A 20773-nucleotide genomic window follows, 5' to 3' on the forward strand; every position below is an offset into this window, starting at 1 on the left:
CAGTTTTCCCATGAGGATTTTCCATATTTTGGACACCAATTGTTGAATAATCCAATCAGAAATCGAGTTTTCAATTTGTAATCATTTTGGATTCTGAGTCTTCATTGATCCTTGTTTTTTTCAGATGTATCCTTGGAAGGAAAAATAAATTGAATATTCAAATAATGTAACTTCGGGGGTATATTGTTCTGTTTTGACTATAAAAACATAAAAATGACTGATTTTATTGACAACAGCCAAACATTTTTAACATGAAGAGTCTGTAATAACACTTAAACTAAAAGTAACTATCAGAACCACAGCCCAAATGGTCATGAGTTTAGCCTGGAAGGCACAGAACATGGACTATTTGTGATATATTAGAGCAGCCTAAAGGTATGTCTGTTGAATTATGTGGTACCAATATTTTTGAAATTTACAAAAGTAGATTCGAACATGCTTGTGACAGGAAAGTTGGCAAAGTATGGCTAAAGTTGCACATGCTGCAATATTTCTATTTCTAATAGTTCTATTTACAAATAAAATGTCCATTCAAATTCAATATCCAAAACGATCCTGACAAATGCATATAATCAATAATAATTTGTTAAAAATTCTCTTAATTACGGCCAAGTTTGATTTAAAGTCTGAACTTGTATCCATAAAAATATAGAAAATCATCCCTACAAGGGACAGTCTATAGCTCTTTCTGAATCCTGGTCATTGATTTGTTGAGGCAAGACCTGTTTGGAACATAGTTTAGGATTATCATCTTGTGAATCACAGTTTCTCACGTCATTTGATATGTACTCCACATTGTTTTGATCGCTTTTGTTGATTTCCAAACTTTTCTTGAGTTTCGTTGTGTTATTGTCATTGATTAAATTGTAATCATTGTTTAAATGGTTTTCTTTGAAACTTTCATCTTTGTCATCTTGTATATTATTAATTTCTGGTGTGTGTTGTACACCATTATCTGTTCCATTATTCAATTCTGAATCTAATTCTTCTCGTACATCATGGGAATCACTCTGCTCTTCATTTTCAAGAGCGCTCTCTTGATTCCCATTTAAATGAGATTTCAAATCCTCTTCAGTTTCAATTACTTCCTGGTTTTCAGCCTTGTTTTCTAAAACTTTGTCAGAACCATCATTTTCCTGTTCTTCTAAATCACCCACTACAACATTTTCAGGTTTCAAACCTGCTGCTGTCTTAGCCTCCTCATCATTAACAATGCTGTCATCCATTGAAGAGATGGTTGAAAGTGCCTCTTGTTCTAATGAATTCTGTGATGGAAGAGAAGGGAATTCCTCTGTAGCAGACGTTACTGATGACTCAGAATCTCTAGAGACCATTTCTGGATTTTCCAACACTGCAGAAAGAACTGCCTGTTAAAGAGCAATGATAAAATAAATTGGTCAATGCAAAAGCTTATGAGAAATGTCCTATCACATGCAAACATTCTATTAGGGAGCTATGAATCAAGTTGATGAGATGTTCATAAAACTAAGGTGTCCCTTATATCTCCAGTTGCATGGTTAGGTGTTTAAATTGGAAACCCAGTGCCAGAAGTTATCAATAAAGTATCGGCAGCGTAAACCCTGGGGCACCAGAAACTATCCTCTTCCATTCATGATTCACATTTCCCATTTAGGTTTCACATTTCCCATTTTTTGAATAACAATATTATGTTCTTGTCATATTTCTCTAATGACATCACTCTTTTTAATTTAGGAAAGATTCTGCATGTGTGTAGAGGGAAAGTCCTGCTAATATTGAGAACCAAATATGTTCCAGGACATGCCTTTTGATTCAGTACCTTTTTCTCATGCAGTAGTCCCAAAGTCTTGGGGATATCAGAGGCAGTAATTGGTGGGGTGATATATAGAGACAGGCACTGTTCTAGCACTAAAGGATGGAGGACAAGCTTTTTGGGACCATTCTAAAGAAAAGAAAAAAAGAAACCAATGGTCACAAAAATTAGATACTCTTGTAAGATAGGTTGTTGTCCTTACCTCTTTTTGTGTTGATTTTCTCCCCTTTTTGCTATTCCTTCTACTCTGCCTCTTGCTGCTACCTCCATACATCTCTTCTAAATCATCATTCTTCTTCTTCAAGAATGCTCCTCCTTTAAAGCTTGCAATAGCTCCTAAGAAAAGGGAGATAATTGAAAGAAATGTTCAAATACAGTGCCCATGAAACACCTTTGAAATTAAAAGTGGGGGCCATTCCCATTGCCATGTCAGTAGAGTGCTCAAGGAAAGAAAACAAAACAGTTCAAAGGGATTTACCTTGAAATTCTTGACTTTGTTCCTGTAAGGTTGGTGAGTCATCACAGTCAGGCTTTGTAGAGGTGTCAATATTGATTTTTTCAAAGTAGTTGACCAATGATTCACACAGAACTTGCATCCTCTCATGCGTAGAGATAACTGTACTTTGCTCACTTCTATGAAACAAAGAAAAAAGTTTGAGCATAGGATATGCCATAGTAATTAGATTAGTACTAGTCCCCCTTTACTAACTATAGTAATTATAGTACAAAATGGGTTTGTGTTATAGTTTAATCATACTCACTTGTCTTTATACTGTTTTGATTTTTGTGGGTGTCCATCCTCTGATCTTGTCACAACCTCCATTTCTCTTCTTATTTGTCTTTCTTGTAACTTAATGTCCCTTAGTATATTGTGATATTCATCTTTCTCTTTGTTAAACGCTGCAACCAAGGCTCTCTTTTTGTCATAAAGTTCATCAATTTCTGAGCAGATAAATATTTTAAAGATAAGTATAAGTTAAAATAAAATTTAGACAAAACCGTTGAACCCATGAACATCAAAACGTTTTTTAAATCTTTCATCATAGTTCATATAATTTCAATTGCATTTATTTTAACATTAATGGTTCCTTAAAATTAAAACTTTTAAAGTGAATAATTTATTTTTTAAATATAAATAGCTATTAATGATATAATGCAAAAAAGTGGAATATCAGTGGACCTTTTTTGATAATATTTTTTTCTGTGATGTATTCTTTTTGTTGATTCCTAGCTTCATCAGCCTTATGCCGCTGCTCATCAAGAGCAGTCTTAATTTGTTCTTCCTTGGATTTAAGTCCTGCGATTGTTCTCATGCAACCCTAAAATGAAACACACTGGATAAGTTAAATGAATTAAATTTGAACAGTCTAAGAGTATGTTTTGCCAGTGATGTTGGATAGCTACCTTATATGAAGTCCTCCCCTCTCATACACACCCCTCCTTTTCAATCAACAATTAGGGAAAGCTCATTTAATATGCCGAGTGGGGGGATGAAGATTTTTCCTCAAAACCTTATTTTTTACAGGACCCCCTTTAGGACAATTCAATTCTTAAAGCCTCCCCCCCCCCCCCCCACCCCCCAAAAAAGAAATGTTTCAGTGAAGATTTTTCTAATCTCTTTAGAGCCCCCCTTGTGTGCAAGACAAATTTTTAAAGCCCTCCCCCCTCTCCTTTAGTGCCCCAAAAAAATTGGTACTCCCCCCAACCCCTGGCATATTAAAAGAACCTTCCCTTATGGATATGATGTATAAGTTACCATGTTATTCTTATATGTATAGCTTTTTCAAAAAAAAAAAAGGTTAGATAATGAATATTGCATACTGAATAGTGCATTCCAAGACTGAAGTGCATTGTCGGTCATAGTGACATTGTCTAAAGTGGGATGAATAACAATTATTTATTCTATTTTTAGTGTATTCCATCTGAAAAAAATTAACTAACTACATGTAGAAAGTTAATTGCTGCATAATTACTTTTTATTTCAAATAATGAGACCCACAATGCCCTTCGGTCTTGGAATGCACTATTCAGTCTGCAGCATTCAGTATTCAACCTTTTTTGAAAATATAGCTGTATACAGTACTGTACTTACATCTCTCTTCATTCGAAGCAAATGTTGCTTGTCTCTGAGTTGACCAATTTCATTTTTCAAAAAATCAAAATCACTGAAAAGAAAAAGAAACCGATGGGAGCTGCATCAGGAACTAGGACGAGAATTTTCTTCCCTCTATATCCACACTAGATGTTTTTCAGGCTAAAATGTGAGTAATTTATCTTATTTCCTAAAATCAATAATAATACTCAAAAGAGTGAAGTCATTAAACCTGTGAAACAGATATTAGACTAACACTTTAGTACTTAATTCAATTGTTTTCTTTTGTGTCTATTTGACTATTACAAGTTGACTAATAATTTTTATTCACAGGTTGAATGCCTTCACTCTAATGTGAGTGCTATACACATACTGGATCAATTTCTTGGATCGTTTTAATGCATCTATTTCTGTTACGATCCTTTTTTCTTCTCTGAGCTTAAGCTGTTGTACTCTCATTTGGTGTTCGAGCCTCCTGAAATAACCAAGAAGCCAGAGAATAGAATAAAATTAATTTTAAAAATAGCAGGCATCACACATTACAGTACAGGTGCATGTCAGAGGTATTTCATGTTTTGGTATCCAAGGTGCATATGGTTGTGTGCATATCAGGCCCAATATACTACAAATTAGTTCTCTCTAATGAAGAAACTTTGAACCAAGAGATTCAGGAATATTTATAGAGAACCAATAAAGGCTTTGAACCGTCAGGTGATGGCGGTCATGACAAGAGGCAGGAACAATTCAATCTGGTCTAATCTGATTTACATGAGAAAAAATTCAGTTTCCCAGGGGGAAAAGATTCTATTGCCATGCCTCCTGTCAAGGCTGCCATCACGTGATGGTGCAAAACCTCTATACTGAAAGAATGAAAGGTATACTTTTCAACTAGGCACTTTTCATTTTTCAAAAAAGCTATCTTGTCTTGGATTTCATTTCCTTGAGTATAAGGAGGATTTGAGGTATATTTCTGTTTTTGGTTTGGACAACATACCTGATAGCTTCCTCCACCTTGGACTCCTTCTTGTACTTGAGACCTGCTTGTAACTTTCCACATGCTTCAGTCTGATAAAAATATATAAACACACTCTCGTTAATGCAGCTTCTCGAAAATGGGTTCCAAAATGTGAAATCAACATCTGCGATATTATTGAAATCAATTTGTTGACTCCAATGATCTAGCTTAGCTGTGAAGTTTAATTTAATGTATTTTTCCTGAATATGATACAAGTTACCCTATGTCCTAAAGCTCTGGGACACACTAGAGGTAATAAGTTAGGGGGACAACACACAAAGTAAGAAAGCAAAGACCATTTAAAGTGATGGCAATTTTTTGAAATTTTGTTTGTGGGTAAAAAAAACTTTTTAGGTTGGTTGGTATACTTTGAGAGAACTTTGGAGATGCACAAGCACTTTCATAACAATATTGCAGGCACAGACATCAAAACAAGGCATTTACAGGTAGGAAACCATTGAAAACCATAGAGTTAAAGGCTGGTTCACACTAGCATCATAAGCCTCAGAGTGGGAAATGGAATTGGAAGCACAAGAAGATTATATGATCCAAATTTGTGAATCAAACAACAAAAGTGGAATCATAAGCCTCACTTCGGCTCTCACTTCTTTGTTTTTCCCATAGTTACCACGGAGGCTGCCATGTTTTCTGCTCTGAATGGCCTGGGCATAAGCTGTCATTGGTCAAAGCTTACGATCCTGATTCTTTGGTTCATATTTTGATTTATATATGTATCAAAATCAGAATCAGAGTTGGAAGAAAAGACTGATGATTGGTTCACACTAGATCGTAAGGTTTCGTAAGCTCCTCTTATGACTCCGATTCAGTTGCTAGACAGTGTGAACAAGCCTTAAAGGTGTTTTCTAAAACCCTTAAAGAAAAGATTGTGGCTGAAGTGAGCAATTTTTCTTTTCAAAAATTTATTATCCTGCTCTTCATCTAAAAGAAACGTCAAAGTTTTTTTTTTGTTTACATAACTTTCAAAGTTTTGTATATGTTTCCATAGTGCATGTAACAGTCTTACCTGAAAATAACTTGTTTTTGAATGTGATCACACAATATTTTTGACAGCGCTTGCACGTCTTGAAAATAATCTATTTATAACTCTATGTATCTTTAGTGGAATATTATGGTATTATGGGTTTCCTGTGTTCCTCTGACACCAAATGACAACACTGATTACAAATAGACAACATCTCATACTATGGGAAATACCCTAATTTTGATAAAGAATAAAAACTTTATAATAGTAAAATGAGAAAATGAAACAGTGAAATAAACCCCCTTTTGAACCGATCATAACAAGAACATTGTAAACACATTTCATAAATAATATATGAAAAAATCTATCATCTTAATGCGATAAATAAACCCATAATTACTGTTAAGGGGAATCTCTAACGACACCTTTGACTGGACGAGAGCACTAGCTGCTTTTAGTTCCTGATCGATCTTTTTTCTCGTCTCGATCTCTTTTTCTCTCTCTGCTTTGCACCCTCGAAGTTCAGCCATAAGTGTATCGCGATCTTGAAAAGCATGTTGACTAGACGAGGTGCTTTCTACTTGTGACCGCGATGATTTGGGATAAGACCGCTTTATCGTAATTAAGAATAATATGAATGAAGCAATATATATAATTAACAAATACCAAAGGTTCTGTAGGTAATAAGATAAACTTGGTTCCAAAGAGGGATACCGATGAAACCAGGGCAATGAAAAACGGGATACTCGTCGTATTTACGTTGTTCGAAAACACATAAACCTCTGATGAATTAATCTCGAAAGATGTTTACGATAGAGTATTTAGATCTGGTTATAAATACGAGGCTTTATCCAAAAGGCATATCTTATATAAACAAATATCAATAAAGTTATGAATTGTATTACAAAAGGTTTAGAATGAGAATCGAGGTTGGTTCAATCGTCTTCTTCAAGGATACAAACTTGGCTTCTTTCTGTCGAATCGCCGAGTTCAACTTCTCCAACTCTCGCTCGAATTTCTTATTATCTGGTGCTTTAAGCTTTTTCCTAAGCTCCTCGATGTCTGTTTGAGCTGAAGATGTCAATAAAAAGGGGCCAGATTATTGAGAATTTGAAAATCATAGTCTGATATCTCCAAACATTTTAGGGGTAATTTAGATCACTCACTTGGACTTGCAGGAGCACTACGATCATTGCTCGCGCTGATCTCGTCCTCACAGTCTTCCTTATCACTCATTGTCTTTGTCAGTTTTAGTACTTAGACAGCAGTCAAAGCAAACCTTTTTCAACCTAGCGATTCGTCACATTTTATCTCGACATTTTAACAAAATTTACAAACAAACTTCTCTAAAAAAACTAAATCTAATCAAGCAACAAACCGCGCATGGTATGATGGGTAATAGTCGCTTAAAGGGATTGGATCTAGTTGGACGAGGGACTTTCCCTTCTGTATGTCTACACTTGGTTATGCCTTATTGGTTTGATGGCGAGTATATTTACGTAATTTTACAATCACAATGTAAAGGTCACTCTTATACACGTGGTAAATAAATCAAAGATGAAGAAAGAGCGAAGATTCTGAGGTCCAATTTGAGATGAGGTAGAGTATTTCAATCAGTCTTACCCCGCTGACGATAGGAAGGTGCTGGAAGACTGGGTACGAGATAGATTTCAGTATCAAAGAAATTTACTGAATTTTTAGTCTAAAAACTAAAAATCTTGATCCACTGTCGGGAAAAAGGAAAAGGGAGATCAGAGCCGTTGCATTTTTCTTAATCTAGTGTATGTTAGTAACTATGTATTAATATTATAGCTAATCCATATTGATGATATAGGATGGGACGCAAAACCACGTTTCTAAGTGGCCCTTAATAACGGTACCCGATTTAGGGGGGAGGGGTGGTGTTACCCGGTACCCACCACCTCTGAGAGGGAAATCTTAGATTTTGTCCCCAAATATCTCGAAAACCAAAAGCCAAATCACAGAAATGAATGGACTGTCTGTCTGCATGTATGCCAAAAAAAACATACTTGTGTATAGAAATTGCCACTACAGACCCTCCTATCGAAGAGGTCTCTGATGGGGGAGGGGGTATGTACCGGTACCTACCACCTTAATTCATATAATAGGGTCCCTATTTTGGACCATTGTTTTGACCCCACCCTCAAACAGGCTAACGTCATTGCTTATTTTTTGCCTCATCAGCATATACACCAAACATCAAGCAAACAAACCGACCGCATAAACTGGAAGAACTTTATGGAGAATATAAGACTCGCCCATTCGATGACACTCATTGACCTCATTTTTGCAAGTGAGAGGATGTTAAACGTAACATTTTTACCTAAGGGGGAGGGGGTGGGTTAGGCAAGTGTCTAGTATATTTATACTGCATCAGATGATGGCGACAATTTCTTCATTTTAAAACATTACATAGACCTTAACGTTTATTAGTGCATTAACCACATTAAACAACGAACACCAGAGTTGGACAAAAACCATCAAGTTTTCTTTTAAACATAACGTAAAAATGTAATCAAGTTGCGCTGACTTTTAGATATGCAACCATAATTCGGATCCCATAATTCAACTCAATTCCAGTACAAAAAAACTCATTCATTGGAAAAGCAGTTCGGATAACCTTTATTTTTATTTCTGACGGACGGACAGACCTGCTACATCTACATGAATGGCAAATCCTGCTATAGAGTCGAGAAACCAAAAAAGTTTATAGTTCAGTTTCTGATATTATGTTCTCAACTATATAAAAACAATGATAAAAAGTGTGAGACAAATACATATCAAACAAAGAATGCAGGTGGAAGGACTAGACTTAGCAAGGTCAGGCATGACCAAGACATGACCTTCAATCCTGTAGCCTTAGGACCTTCCTCTCCTACCAGCATCATCTTCATGTTGTCTAGAGATCCATTGTTCGGACGTGGTTCTATCCCAAGGATTTTGCACATCATTGGGTAGACATCGATGGACCTGAGACCATGATCTATTTTGTATCCTTTCTTGAAGGCAGGTCCACGCGCGTAGAATATTGCAGCCAACTTTTCACTCGCGGGATACCCGTGCGCGCCGTATACCCAGTCACTTGATCTGTTGGTGCGAGTTGGTTCGACCATCCAACCATATCCTGGGTCCAAGAAAATGGGTGGAGTACGGCGATTATTTTTAAGGTGGTATTCTTCGGGTATGTTGTCTTTCTTGTATAGTTTGGCTTGTGGGTATTCGGTGACTAATTTGGTCAGATTTACATAGATTTCTTCCATCTTTCCCTCGTGTGGCCACAAATGAATTAGTGTTCCAGACTCTGTCAACATAAACGTTGATGGATCGAGATAATCATCCAAGTAAATCAACCTGCTCAGATTGACTTGCACAAAGCTGTGGTCAGCTACGAATATCAAGTTGACTTTATCTAAAAGGTCAACCTCTCTGAGCTTGTTGACTAAATATCCAACTGCGTCTCGATCTACTTTCTCGATCTCGTCTTTGAATTTCTGTGACTTAGGTCCGTCAGAATGTCCAACCCAGTCTGGCTGGTCAACATAAACTGCAACGAACTTAGGCGGTTTGTCTGATTTCAACCAGCTTACAATGGCATCCATTCTGTGAGGAAACGGTATCGAGTAATTAGGATAACAATGATCGTATGGCGGGAACGTTGAACGTACTGGTTTACGAGATGCAGGAAGATCGCGAATAGCGCTACAGTTCACTTTACAGAGAGCTTTCTCGTAGTAAGTTGGTTTAGTTTTGTAGCTTGAAAATCCCGGCCAAAAATACATTCCACTGTAGAAACCTTGCTTTTGTAGTGTAAGCCAAATGGGCTCTGACTCTTGCCAGAACTTGGGATCAAAGTTCGAGCAGTCATACTCAAATATGAATTTCTCTTTGAAGATGGGGTACCAGAACTTGTTTGATACCAATCCATGACTTTCTGGGTACAACCCGGTGAGATAGGTTTGATGATTGGGCCAAGTCTTAGTTGGAGTAACCGTCTTCATGTACTTTGCCTTCACGCCTGTTGAAGCGATGTAATCAAGGTTTGTCGTGTTTGCAAATTTGCCTCCGGTGAACTGCCATCCAAGGCCGTCTATAGAAACGAGAATTATCGGCGAAGACTTGTCTTTGGTTGTAGTATTTGAATGAGAGCTAACCAACAAAAAGCTTAGTTGGAGAATCAAACACACGCAGATAAATTGCAACCACACGTGCAAAGCAACCATTGTTCCTTGCCAATATGTGTATCAAATACAAGTAAGCTATTGTTTTCACACTTTCTTTGATATTGACTGCGCATGTACAAGAATATGGCCAAGATGCTTCAACGTCAGATTTCTACGTAATACTATGCTGAATGTTTATAGAGAAATACTATACCTCCTACGATAATAGCTGTAAACAATACATCTATTTTGTTTCCTCCATAAACTTGTAAGTCACAAATAATGTGAAACAAACAATGTGAAATAACAAATGTAAAGAATTTTGTTTATGACACTGGCACCAAAGTGAAGCTAGCGTCGGATTGGCAGCGTCGGATTGATATTCATTGAGATTCAGAATCATTTCCGGGGGAGGTCAAACAGGTCATTCTACTAAAATCCTCTTTGTCCCCTAATAATAATGTAATACGAGTCCAATCCGAGGCTGAGATGTAATACGATCCCAATCCGAGGCTGAGATGTAATAGAAGTCCAATCCGAGGCTGAGATGTAATACGAGTCCAATCCGAGGCTGAGAGCAAAATCAGTATCATGAAATGTAGATTCCGATACGAAGGTTAAAAGTAAAATCGAGTTCACTATATGAAGGTTAGAAGTGAATAAATTGAATGTTTGATAAAAATTAAATCGTCAGTCTGTTGTTGTCAGTTGAATGTTTTGAACGTGACTTGTAATACGAGTCCAATCCGAGGCTGAGATCAAAATCCGTAAATTCGTCGAGAATAGGCAGTGTATTCTACTAAGAGCGTAGAATATCATGAATAGAAATCAGAGAAGAAAGTTTAATCGGAATTCGTTTGTGATTTTGCCACCGTTAGAGGATTTTAGAAGAATGACCTGTTTGACCTCCCCCGGAAATGATTCTGAATCTCAATGAATATCAATCCGACGCTGCCAATCCGACGCTAGCTTCACTTTGGTGGCTAGTGAAGCCACGGAACTAGGTAACTGCAGTCTAGCAGGGATGTCGGTTATACGATGTACGATAAAGATGTACGATAGAGATAATTCATTTATTTTTCGTTTTCAGAGTAATAGTTCTCTTTAATATGTCCTTGACCTGGGGGAGAGAATCGTGTCAAAAGATGTTTCATAGGGAGGGGAGGGGGGAACATAAAACACTAGCGCCCAGTGTTCGGGGCAACACATAACTCGGGGGAACACAAATCCCTGTGACAGCGCCCCTTCTGTAATCACAATAACAGCTTTGAGTTGTCATTCATTCTCCGTTGAGTGTCAGAAATCTAAGCCGTTTCATGGGCATAGCATTTTCCCTTATGTGTACCTTTCAATAAGCCAATAATATAACATACTGTCAGGTCGTCAGGCGTCGTACCATATTTTGTTTCGCAATTCTCAGCTCCTACATAAAGTGATTTAAAGTGCAAATGAACCCTTCGACAATACTTTCAGTACCGATTCTACATGAAGTAAATAGTTGAATGGTTTTGAGTGATGCGTTCCTAAGTTATGAAGGTTTATACTTATATAAAGAGTCAGAGATTGACTTGCCAGAAGGAGATGACATGACTGAACCAGCTAAAAGATCAGTATGATGTAAATCATAGGAGACCACAGGCAGGTGCGTTCACTCGGCTGTGCTAGCCAGGCCCCCAGCTACATGTACGTAATTATCTGGCATGTGAGGCTGACCCAGGTAACCCAAAGAGTCTTTGCGCGAGTAAGCCGGATTTTAAATACTTTCATGGCCATGGCGCCATTTATTTCACGTCTGTGTTCCTGCCAATATACTTGTCATGAGTAAGGTCTTTTACTTAATGATTTTTTTGATGCGAAGACAATAAGTGCAACAGTGACAGACAAGCTAGCCAAATGGCGATGACTGCAAAACTGACGTCTATAACATATATCTGATTGACTGCATTGCAGGCGCATTCACTTTCTACAATCTGGGCTCGCCAGATAGGCCATGATATCAGATCCAAAAATCACCAATAAAATAGCCATCCATAGCTGGATTCCCAAGAATACTGTCATCGTTTATTCCTCAAGTTAAAGTGCACAGGCAAATTGCTGTTACGAAATAATGAAGAAGTAGAGAGATCAGTGGGTATTGCTACGCCACCACATGTAGCCCGAGTAAAACTGAGCAGCCGAATGATATTTTAGACCAGCGGTCATGATCAGTGGCCAGCTGCCGTCCATAGTCGTACACCCAGTGAGTGGGGGGGAGGGGTACTCCCCTATATTTGCTATACGGGTAGGCGCCTCCAAACAGGGTATGGTTTTCAGCGATTCTACTCTGAAACAGGGTATATAAAATCGCGCTCGCTCTGGGACAGGGTATATGAAATCACGCTCTCTCCTCTCTTGAACAGGGTATCTATTTTCGCACTACCGGAAAAGGTTATGGTTTTCAGCGATCTTGCTCTGAAACAGGGTATGAATTTCAACGATTTTACTCTGGAACAGGGTCAGGGTTCAGAGGGCTCAGCGGCACATCCCTACCTTAAACGGGCAAGAGTACCCCCGGGGGGTCGTACAGGTCAGTAGAAAACGACTCACACCGCGCTTACATATAAACTTGGATAAACGGTCAACACATGACCATGATGTTTCTTTCAAGTATCATTATACATCTCAGCTTTGCGTTGTTGTGTTCTTCAAATACTGCAACCAAAGACAAGTCTTCTCCGATAATTCTAGTTTCTATAGACGGTCTTGGATGGCAGTTCACCGGAGGCAAATTTGCAAACACGACAAACCTTGATTACATCGCTTCAACAGGCGTGAAGGCAAAGTACATGAAGACGGTTACTCCAACTAAGACTTGGCCCAATCATCAAACCTATCTCACCGGGTTGTACCCAGAGAGTCATGGATTGGTATCAAACAAGTTCTGGGACCCCATCTATGAAGAGAAATTCATCTTCGATTACGACTGCACAAATAATGACCCCAAGTTCTGGCAAGAGTCAGAGCCCATTTGGCTTACACTACAAAAGCAAAGTTTCTACAGTGGAATGTATTTTTGGCCGGGATTTTCAAGCTACAAAACTACACCGACTTATTACGAGAAAGCCTTCTGTAAGGTGAACTGTAGCGCTATTCCACCAAAAGATCTTCCATTGTACCGGAACCAATCGAGGTCTTCATGGCCGCCCTACATACACTGCCTTCCAAATTATAGTATACCATACCGCCAGCGAATAGACTCTATTGTCAGCTGGTTGAAATCAGACAAACCGCCTAAGTTCGTTGCAGTTTATGTTGACCAGCCAGACTGGGTTGGACATTCTGACGGACCTAAGTCACAGAAATTCAAAGACGAGATCGAGAAAGTAGATCGAGACGCAGTTGGATATTTAGTCAACAAGCTCAGAGAGGTTGACCTTTTAGATAAAGTCAACTTGATATTCGTAGCTGACCACAGCTTTGTGCAAGTCAATCTGAGCAGGTTGATTTACTTGGATGATTATCTCGATCCATCAACGTTTATGTTGACAGAGTCTGGAACACTAATTCATTTGTGGCCACACGAGGGAAAGATGGAAGAAATCTATGTAAATCTGACCAAATTAGTCACCGAATACCCACAAGCCAAACTATACAAGAAAGACAACATACCTGAAGAATACCACCTTAAAAATAATCGCCGTACCCCACCCATTTTCTTGGACCCAGGATATGGTTGGATGGTCGAACCAACTCGCACCAACAGATCAAGTGACTGGGTATACGGCGCGCACGGGTATCCCGCGAGTGAAAAGTTGGCTGCAATATTCTACGCGCGTGGACCTGCCTTCAAGAAAGGATACAAAATAGATCATGGTCTCAGGTCCATCGATGTCTACCCAATGATGTGCAAAATCCTTGGGATAGAACCACGTCCGAACAATGGATCTCTAGACAACATGAAGATGATGCTGGTAGGAGAGGAAGGTCCTAAGGCTACAGGATTGAAGATCATGTCTTGGTCATACCTGACCTTGATAAGTCTAGTTATAGTGATGATCCCTATATTTTAGTTAAATACATCGGATAACTTATTTCAGTATTCTTGTTTCTCTTTTGGATGGATAGCAACTTTTTAAAGTAATCTGTAGCAGGCTAGTGACATAGTACCGGTGTGGACGCAATTTATATTTAGCTCGCTTCACGGTTGGAATTTCTGACCGGAAGCTTGCGAAACTCAATCGATGTAATAAAGCGACCTTCAACTCGATAACAATGTGTGCGTTCTTGTCAATCATTTCGACACTCATTTGAAATTTGAACATAGATTTAGAGTTTCCTTGTGTTCGAATTTTCGGCGCGATTTGTCTATAGTATTCCACCAAAACTGCCAAATAGAAAAATATGGATCGAGAAAAGGAAAGGTTTGATGCGATATTAAAATCTTGACGATCATAAAATTTTGTAGTTTTTAGTACAAAAGAATTTTGTCACAATTGAGTGCTTGTGGTTCCCGTGCTTAGTCTATGTAGGGCTGGATATATCGGATTTGTTTTTGTGCTAAATTTGTTTCATATTACTGGAAGACTTCAGGCAAAGAAAATTGCGGAATACAGTGAAAAGATTAGAAAAATACTGAATTGAATCGTCCATTTTGTCCCCCACGCTTTTTAATTTGTTGGACCCAGGATATGGTTGTATGGTCGAACCAATATTTTACGCGCGTGGACCTGCCTTCAAGAAAGGATACAAAATAGACCATACTCTCAGGTTTATCGAAGTACACCCGATGATGGTGTCCTTTCCTTTCTCTTTTCTCTTCTCTTCTCTTCTCTACTTTTGTAAATATGAAATAATCGATACCTCACTCTTCCTATTAAACATAGTACGTGACCTTCCCTCCCCCCCCCCCCCACTCACTTCCCTCCCCCCCCCCCCCCCCCACTCACTTCACTAAGGGGATCAATTCCATAAGATTCCACATTTATTTATGTAAATATCAAATAATCCATATCTCTCTCTTCCTATTAAACATAGTGGTTTTTTTCTTCACTACACTGAGAGGATCAATTCTATAAATAGAAAGTTTCAAACTCTTCAAATTTTTACAGTATTTTTCTTCTTCCTGGTTACGAATAAAAGTACTTTCGGTCGGTCGGGCGCACCATGCGTGACGGGTGTGTTGTCTATAACATGATGTGACATCATATGCCAGAAATAGCAAAGTGTCACAACGTCACAGTTTCAGTTTCGTTTGTTAGAAAACTCGGAAATTGAGTCAAGTACCATAAAAATTTGTAAAAGAGAATTTCTTCTAAGACGTTCAAAAATTATATAGTCTTTATAAAAAATTGATAGTGATTGTTGGAGCACTCGTATTCAAATAATCTAGCGAAGCAATTTTTTTCTTTGAATGTTGATGCGTTATGTCCGTAATTAATTAGTTTCGGCTTAAAAGAGTGCAAGTCATCTTTCGTATTTAGCTTTGCATGGGTTTTCCCCAAATGTGTTAGCTCAGTAATACACTTTACCGAGGAAATTTAGAAATCAATTTATTTTTGGATAACTTACGATTTAATACGCCCCGCTAGTAGAGTTACGAGACAATATTAAACTGACTTAAAAAGCTTTACCTATTATTCTTATTTAGGAAGCTTTGATTTACATTGAAAATTGTGAGTTTTTTTCGAGGAAACCAAGCCGGTTTCCGTTGCAAATGAGATTTGATGAAGTAAATCTAAAAAATATGAAAAGTTTAAAATGATATTATTTGTTGAAAAAGTTTTTTTTGTTTACTTCCTTTTTTAACTTCTTTTTGTTCAGATTTGAAAACTGGCGAACGCTTGCGTTTTTGTAATCATTTCGGAAGTTGAATCTGCTTCGGGATTGTTTCGCTAGACGGGAGGATCCCGATTACGTCACGAAGAATGTTCGAGTGTTAGTTACAGCGTTGAGCAAGCGGATTAAAGCTAAGGAATTCGATATAAGATATTGCAAAATCAACGAAAAATATATATAAGTTAAGATTCGTTCGGAAAGAGAAGATGAAAATAAGTTAAAAGATCAAAGGAACTTCGGTTTAAGTGAAATTGTTTTGCCAAAGAAGGCATTTGTTGATCGGATGCGGTTGAATAGTCGGAAATAGAACAAATACCATGGGAATTTCCATGCAGCATTTGATTGGCTTCCTGAATGGTGTAATCTACCCATATGACGTCGAAAGTATGATTGACATGAATTAACAATCCCTCGTTCACTGCGTTTCTATCTACTGGCTTTGTTTAGAGAAGAACGTTACCGATCCAGTAGGAACACGCCGATATTCTGTCAAGCTAATTTTATAAGAAATACTTTTCGTGGACTTGAAATTTAGTATCGAGAAGACTCTCATAAGGATCAAGGCAAACAGAGAAAGCGAAGAGTTGGGAATATGAGGTTATTCATCGTTATTTTGACTGCTTTTTTGTGCGGTCTTGTGGCGGCGGCCGATTCTAACAGTAAAGATGGTACGATGTTTATAGACTCGAACATCGATGTAACAACTATTAAACCAAACCAGAAGATAAGTTCTAAAGATTCTGAGTCTTCTGGTGATGATGATGATGGTTCTGGTGATGTACAAGGAGACTCCAGTGGCAGTGGAAGTGGCGTAGTTGTTACGCCGATAACAACCGCCAGTCAAAAAACTGTACGTCCAACAACACGAGAAGAAAACGTGGTTCCAAAAGTCACTGTCAAAAAGATTCCTTCGACTAAGCCTACTACAGAGCCAGAAGCTGTTACTTCTTCTAAAAAACCTGATATCCTAACAGAAGAGGTTGGAAAAATAACAACCACAACTGGCGATGCAGTTAGCAAAACTGTAAGGCCGACAACAGAAGAAGACATGTATGGAGGAGGAGTTGGGAACGATGGAAATGTCGCGGCTAGGAAACAAGAGAAAGCAGGTCTACGGGTTCTGACCAAAGAAGTGATCGCTGCAGTTATTGTTGGAGGTATCTGTGCTATAATACTGATAGCCTTCCTCGTATATCGCTTAAGAAAGAGAGACGAAGGAAGCTATGTGCTCACTGATTCAGCATACAAGGACACAAACAAATTAAGGGGTGACCCGGGCAAGGAGGCCTTCGTTTGAGAAGCAATTTTTCCCTTATAAGACTTTTACTCTATGAAACAAAATCTGTACACATTATAGTGGATAGAATCTGAAATATGATTCCACAACAAAAACCACCAATTTATAAGAGAAGTATTGGTCCATTTTAGAAATGGTGTGCCGTACATCTCTTTTATCTCAACAAGCGTAACTGTTTTATGGTTAAATCCATAGTAATTTAATTTTGTTTCAACCGTATTTAGAAAAAATTTCTTTTCAGTAGCATGAATAGTGTTTATATATATATATATGCATATATCTTAATATTTTCAACACCATTTCATCGATTGATTACGGTAGGAACACAAATATGTCCTATGTCTTTTGATAGGTTAATTCTAACGATTTTTTTATCCCGAATATTGTCTTCGGTCGATTTAAATTATGGAAGGTATGGCTATCAGTCTTTTGAGAATAAAAAAATATGTCCGGCAGAAATCTTGAATAACTAGATAGGGAATAGAATTGATAATTGGATTCGAGTTTAAGCATTCTTGCGGAAGGCCAGTGAGAACAATTTACTGCTTTCAGTGCTTGATTGTCGCTCTAAGAATTGCCTAATGGTGGTCATTTAGCTTCATTCTTACATAAATCATTAGAATCGAAGTTTTTTGATCACAAAGGCTGCCAAATTAGACATTTTTTTTATATGCGCGTAAATTAATTTTAAGAAATTTGGACATTTTCCAAAATCAGTGAATAAGCTCAATGTGTTAATATGCCCTTAGCAAACAATATGTATCACTTTGAAGGCAATATTCCCAGATGTTATTGTAATATATGTGCATAAACCGAAGATTTGTTTGTATTTTCTTAAAAATTTTGGTCATTTGAGGGGTAAAGTAGATTAAACTCCAAAGGGATCGTTTTTGTTGGACCCAATTTTTTTATTCGTATGATTTTTCAGCATAAAACAATGAAGTCAGCGCTGTCGAAGCGATGTGCTCAATGAGGCATAAATAATTTAACGAAAAATATTTTACTTTATCAATCTAGCCTAAATTAACCAAAAAAACCTGTAATCTCTAAAAATTTTGTATTTGAATAAACACGTTAGCTTTTACGTCGTCTGTGCTTCTAGTCTACAACTATCTTAACAGTTTAACTTAATACTTTCATCGTTTTCTTATACAAGTACAGTTTTCTAATAAGCGGATTTTGAAGACGCCAATAAATCGCGTTCATCAAGTATGAACTATATCTACAGTCCAGTTTCGATATCTCCGGTTTTTATATCCTTATTTTCTGGGCAAGTTTTAAAGAATATTTTTTGTTTGTGAAGCATTTTAGCTTAACCTCTCGAACCGCGAAACCCCGCTGTAAGCAAGATTTTTATGGGCGCAGTTTTGAAAGCACTTGAAGAGACCGTGCTGTGCCGCCGTAAGAATTCAAGAAGAATTAAAAACCAACGCGAAGTGTTCAAAACTAGTCGTTAAACCTGAAAATTCAGCTTATTTTTTTCGGAACTGTAAGTGCGGTTGGTGCAAGACGATTTTTGAAGTATAAGAAATTCAGTCTTAACCTTTTTGGGTCAAACCTCGAAAGGTTTAGCATTTTTCGCTAACCTCACGGCAAGGCTTATATATTACAAGAGCGATTTATACATTACAGTTTATTTGCATGTGAAAATGCCGAACGAACAAAGCTCACAACCACACTTAAATTTACAATAAATTTTCTTTAGGTATTACCCCAACAATATATAATAATGGCACTCTATGGTCGCCACATTTCATAATTGATGAGGAGAAGTGGTGTTTTATGTTAAAAACCTAGTTGTTTTCGTAAACTGAACAAGACAGTCACCAGTAATTATCAAGTACGGTTCATTTTGTGTCATGAGATACATGTGACAGGAAATATTATGAAACACGTGTTTAATAATTGACGAAATTAGGTGCAACTTGATGAGTCAGTATGTACTTTGGTCGACCACTTTGGTCGGTTTGTACAGGTTTAGTTAATCTGAGCCCCCGCCTTGATTTTATTGCATGGCGACCCATTCATAACCGACCAACACTCAAGGTTTCTTTTGCCCGATAAAGAGGGAAAATTTTGGAAAAATTGCTTGTATAATGCAGTGGACGTCCTGTAAGAAGAAATCGCTCCGAATAGAGACGTTCTCATTTAAAGTAGACGAAAAAATGTGCAGCCTATTTTCATTTTTTCAATAATTTATTCCTTCCTTTCCATTCACATTAGGAGACTGATTAAATAGATTATTTCGTAGACGCAATACGAAATGAAATATTTGATAAAATGGGATCCATTGATAATGGGAATGTGAGGAAAGGATAAAGTATTATTACTGAAATACTCTTGCGATCTGCATAAAGCAAAAACAACCTTGATCTCGATATAAAACAAAACAAAACACTCTTATTATCTGGTTTCGTCTGACATATTACCTACTTATACAATGATAAATGGATCAATACTATTAGAAACCATTCTGTTTACCCACGCTGAACTCGTATATAGTAAACACTTCCGTTTTTTTATCTGATGGAAACCAACGTCTGCCGATAGCATTTATAACGGTTACTTAGCACGTACTTTATCTTAGTTCATGTTGTTATAGCATGATTTATGTCTTGTAATTGTATTGCTTTGATTTATTTATTTTTCAGACTGTAAAAGTAGCTTTATAATTTAGGGCGAAACGAACTGATAAGATCTGGACCTGTCCGAACTATAGTGTTGTAGATTTTTTTCCTTCTATTTTTCATTTCTTTTTCTTTTTCATAAATTTATAATCAAAATTTTCTTCAGCTTCAAAACTTCAAAAACCAATATACATTGCCCATTGAAATAAAGCGATTTTCCTCAAATTTTGTTGCTAGTAACATAATATTGTGGATCATAGATATTTTATTTTGCTTATTCTTTTTCGATTTTGATTATTTATTTCCGTCAATGAATTATTATGAAACGTTTCATTTAATCGCACTTAACGCGTACCAACTTTGCAACTGTATTCATATATCACATGTATATCTTACAAAAAGCAACTAGCTTTAAAATACAGAAAAATTTGCTCTAATATCCAGTTAGCATATGCTGGAGCACCGGTGCAATACCGCCCTGTAAGCTGTGCATGCCTCGGCTAACATTCAGAGCGGCAAAAAACTTAAAAAACAAATTTGCATAGGAAATCGCACGATTTTAAATACAATTCGGAATTTATAGAAAATCATGTGCCAATATATGCTGTTTTATGCGGAGACAGTTTTATTAGACTTTAAACCCCACTTCCATCCCACAAGAGGTAACAGAAAACGAAATGCCACTTCCTGGGCTGCGCATGCGCCGTTTTCCCCATTACTTGTATATTTTTCGTGAATTCTTGGTTCATTGAATTCTAAAATCTGATTATGCTCGCGTGTGGAGCTGTCAACAACTCATTTATGTGAGCAGATTTGATTGCACGTACATGGATGAGATGAGGAAACTAAGTACGGAAACCCGACCTTCAGATAGTGCTGGAGCATTGTGATTGGACCGCTGGGGTGAGTTCAAGATTCTTGATTGTGTTGGTTTGAGCTACGTCGTTAAATGTGCGGCAACACTCACGGTACT

At 37.5% G+C, this 20773-nt stretch overlaps 4 protein-coding genes across 4 annotated transcripts; 2 read left to right on the forward strand and 2 right to left on the reverse strand.

The window, feature by feature from the left end:
- Positions 1-202: 202 nt before the first annotated feature.
- Positions 203-7262, reverse strand: LOC116301532 (uncharacterized). Its single transcript, XM_031710607.1, has 12 exons — positions 7048-7262; positions 6840-6952; positions 6307-6492; positions 4879-4949; positions 4258-4359; positions 3885-3957; positions 2973-3111; positions 2554-2734; positions 2271-2425; positions 1995-2128; positions 1799-1921; positions 203-1367 (listed from the first exon to the last, which is right to left on the reverse strand). Exons 1-12 carry the CDS (start codon positions 7115-7117, stop codon positions 663-665), a joined length of 2052 nt encoding a protein of 683 aa, XP_031566467.1. The 5' UTR covers positions 7118-7262; the 3' UTR covers positions 203-662.
- Positions 7263-8500: 1238 nt separating this feature from the next.
- LOC116301539 (ectonucleotide pyrophosphatase/phosphodiesterase family member 5) lies at positions 8501-10293 on the reverse strand. The gene has a single exon (XM_031710615.2). The coding sequence runs from the start codon at positions 10120-10122 to the stop codon at positions 8683-8685; it is 1440 nt and encodes a 479-aa protein (XP_031566475.2). The 5' UTR covers positions 10123-10293; the 3' UTR covers positions 8501-8682.
- Positions 10294-12672: 2379 nt separating this feature from the next.
- On the forward strand, positions 12673-14442 carry LOC116301529 (ectonucleotide pyrophosphatase/phosphodiesterase family member 5-like). The gene has a single exon (XM_031710604.2). It carries the CDS (start codon positions 12687-12689, stop codon positions 14109-14111), a length of 1425 nt encoding a protein of 474 aa, XP_031566464.1. The 5' UTR covers positions 12673-12686; the 3' UTR covers positions 14112-14442.
- Positions 14443-16286: 1844 nt separating this feature from the next.
- On the forward strand, positions 16287-18257 carry LOC116301542 (uncharacterized). Its single transcript, XM_031710618.2, has one exon. The coding sequence runs from the start codon at positions 16469-16471 to the stop codon at positions 17171-17173; it is 705 nt and encodes a 234-aa protein (XP_031566478.1). The 5' UTR covers positions 16287-16468; the 3' UTR covers positions 17174-18257.
- Positions 18258-20773: the final 2516 nt, after the last annotated feature.

The sequence above is a fragment of the Actinia tenebrosa genome, unplaced genomic scaffold (assembly GCF_029948245.1).
Source record: "Actinia tenebrosa isolate PJP-AT-01 unplaced genomic scaffold, QUT_ActTen_1.0 PGA_scaffold0__85_contigs__length_37466705, whole genome shotgun sequence".
NCBI lineage: Eukaryota > Metazoa > Cnidaria > Anthozoa > Actiniaria > Actiniidae > Actinia > Actinia tenebrosa.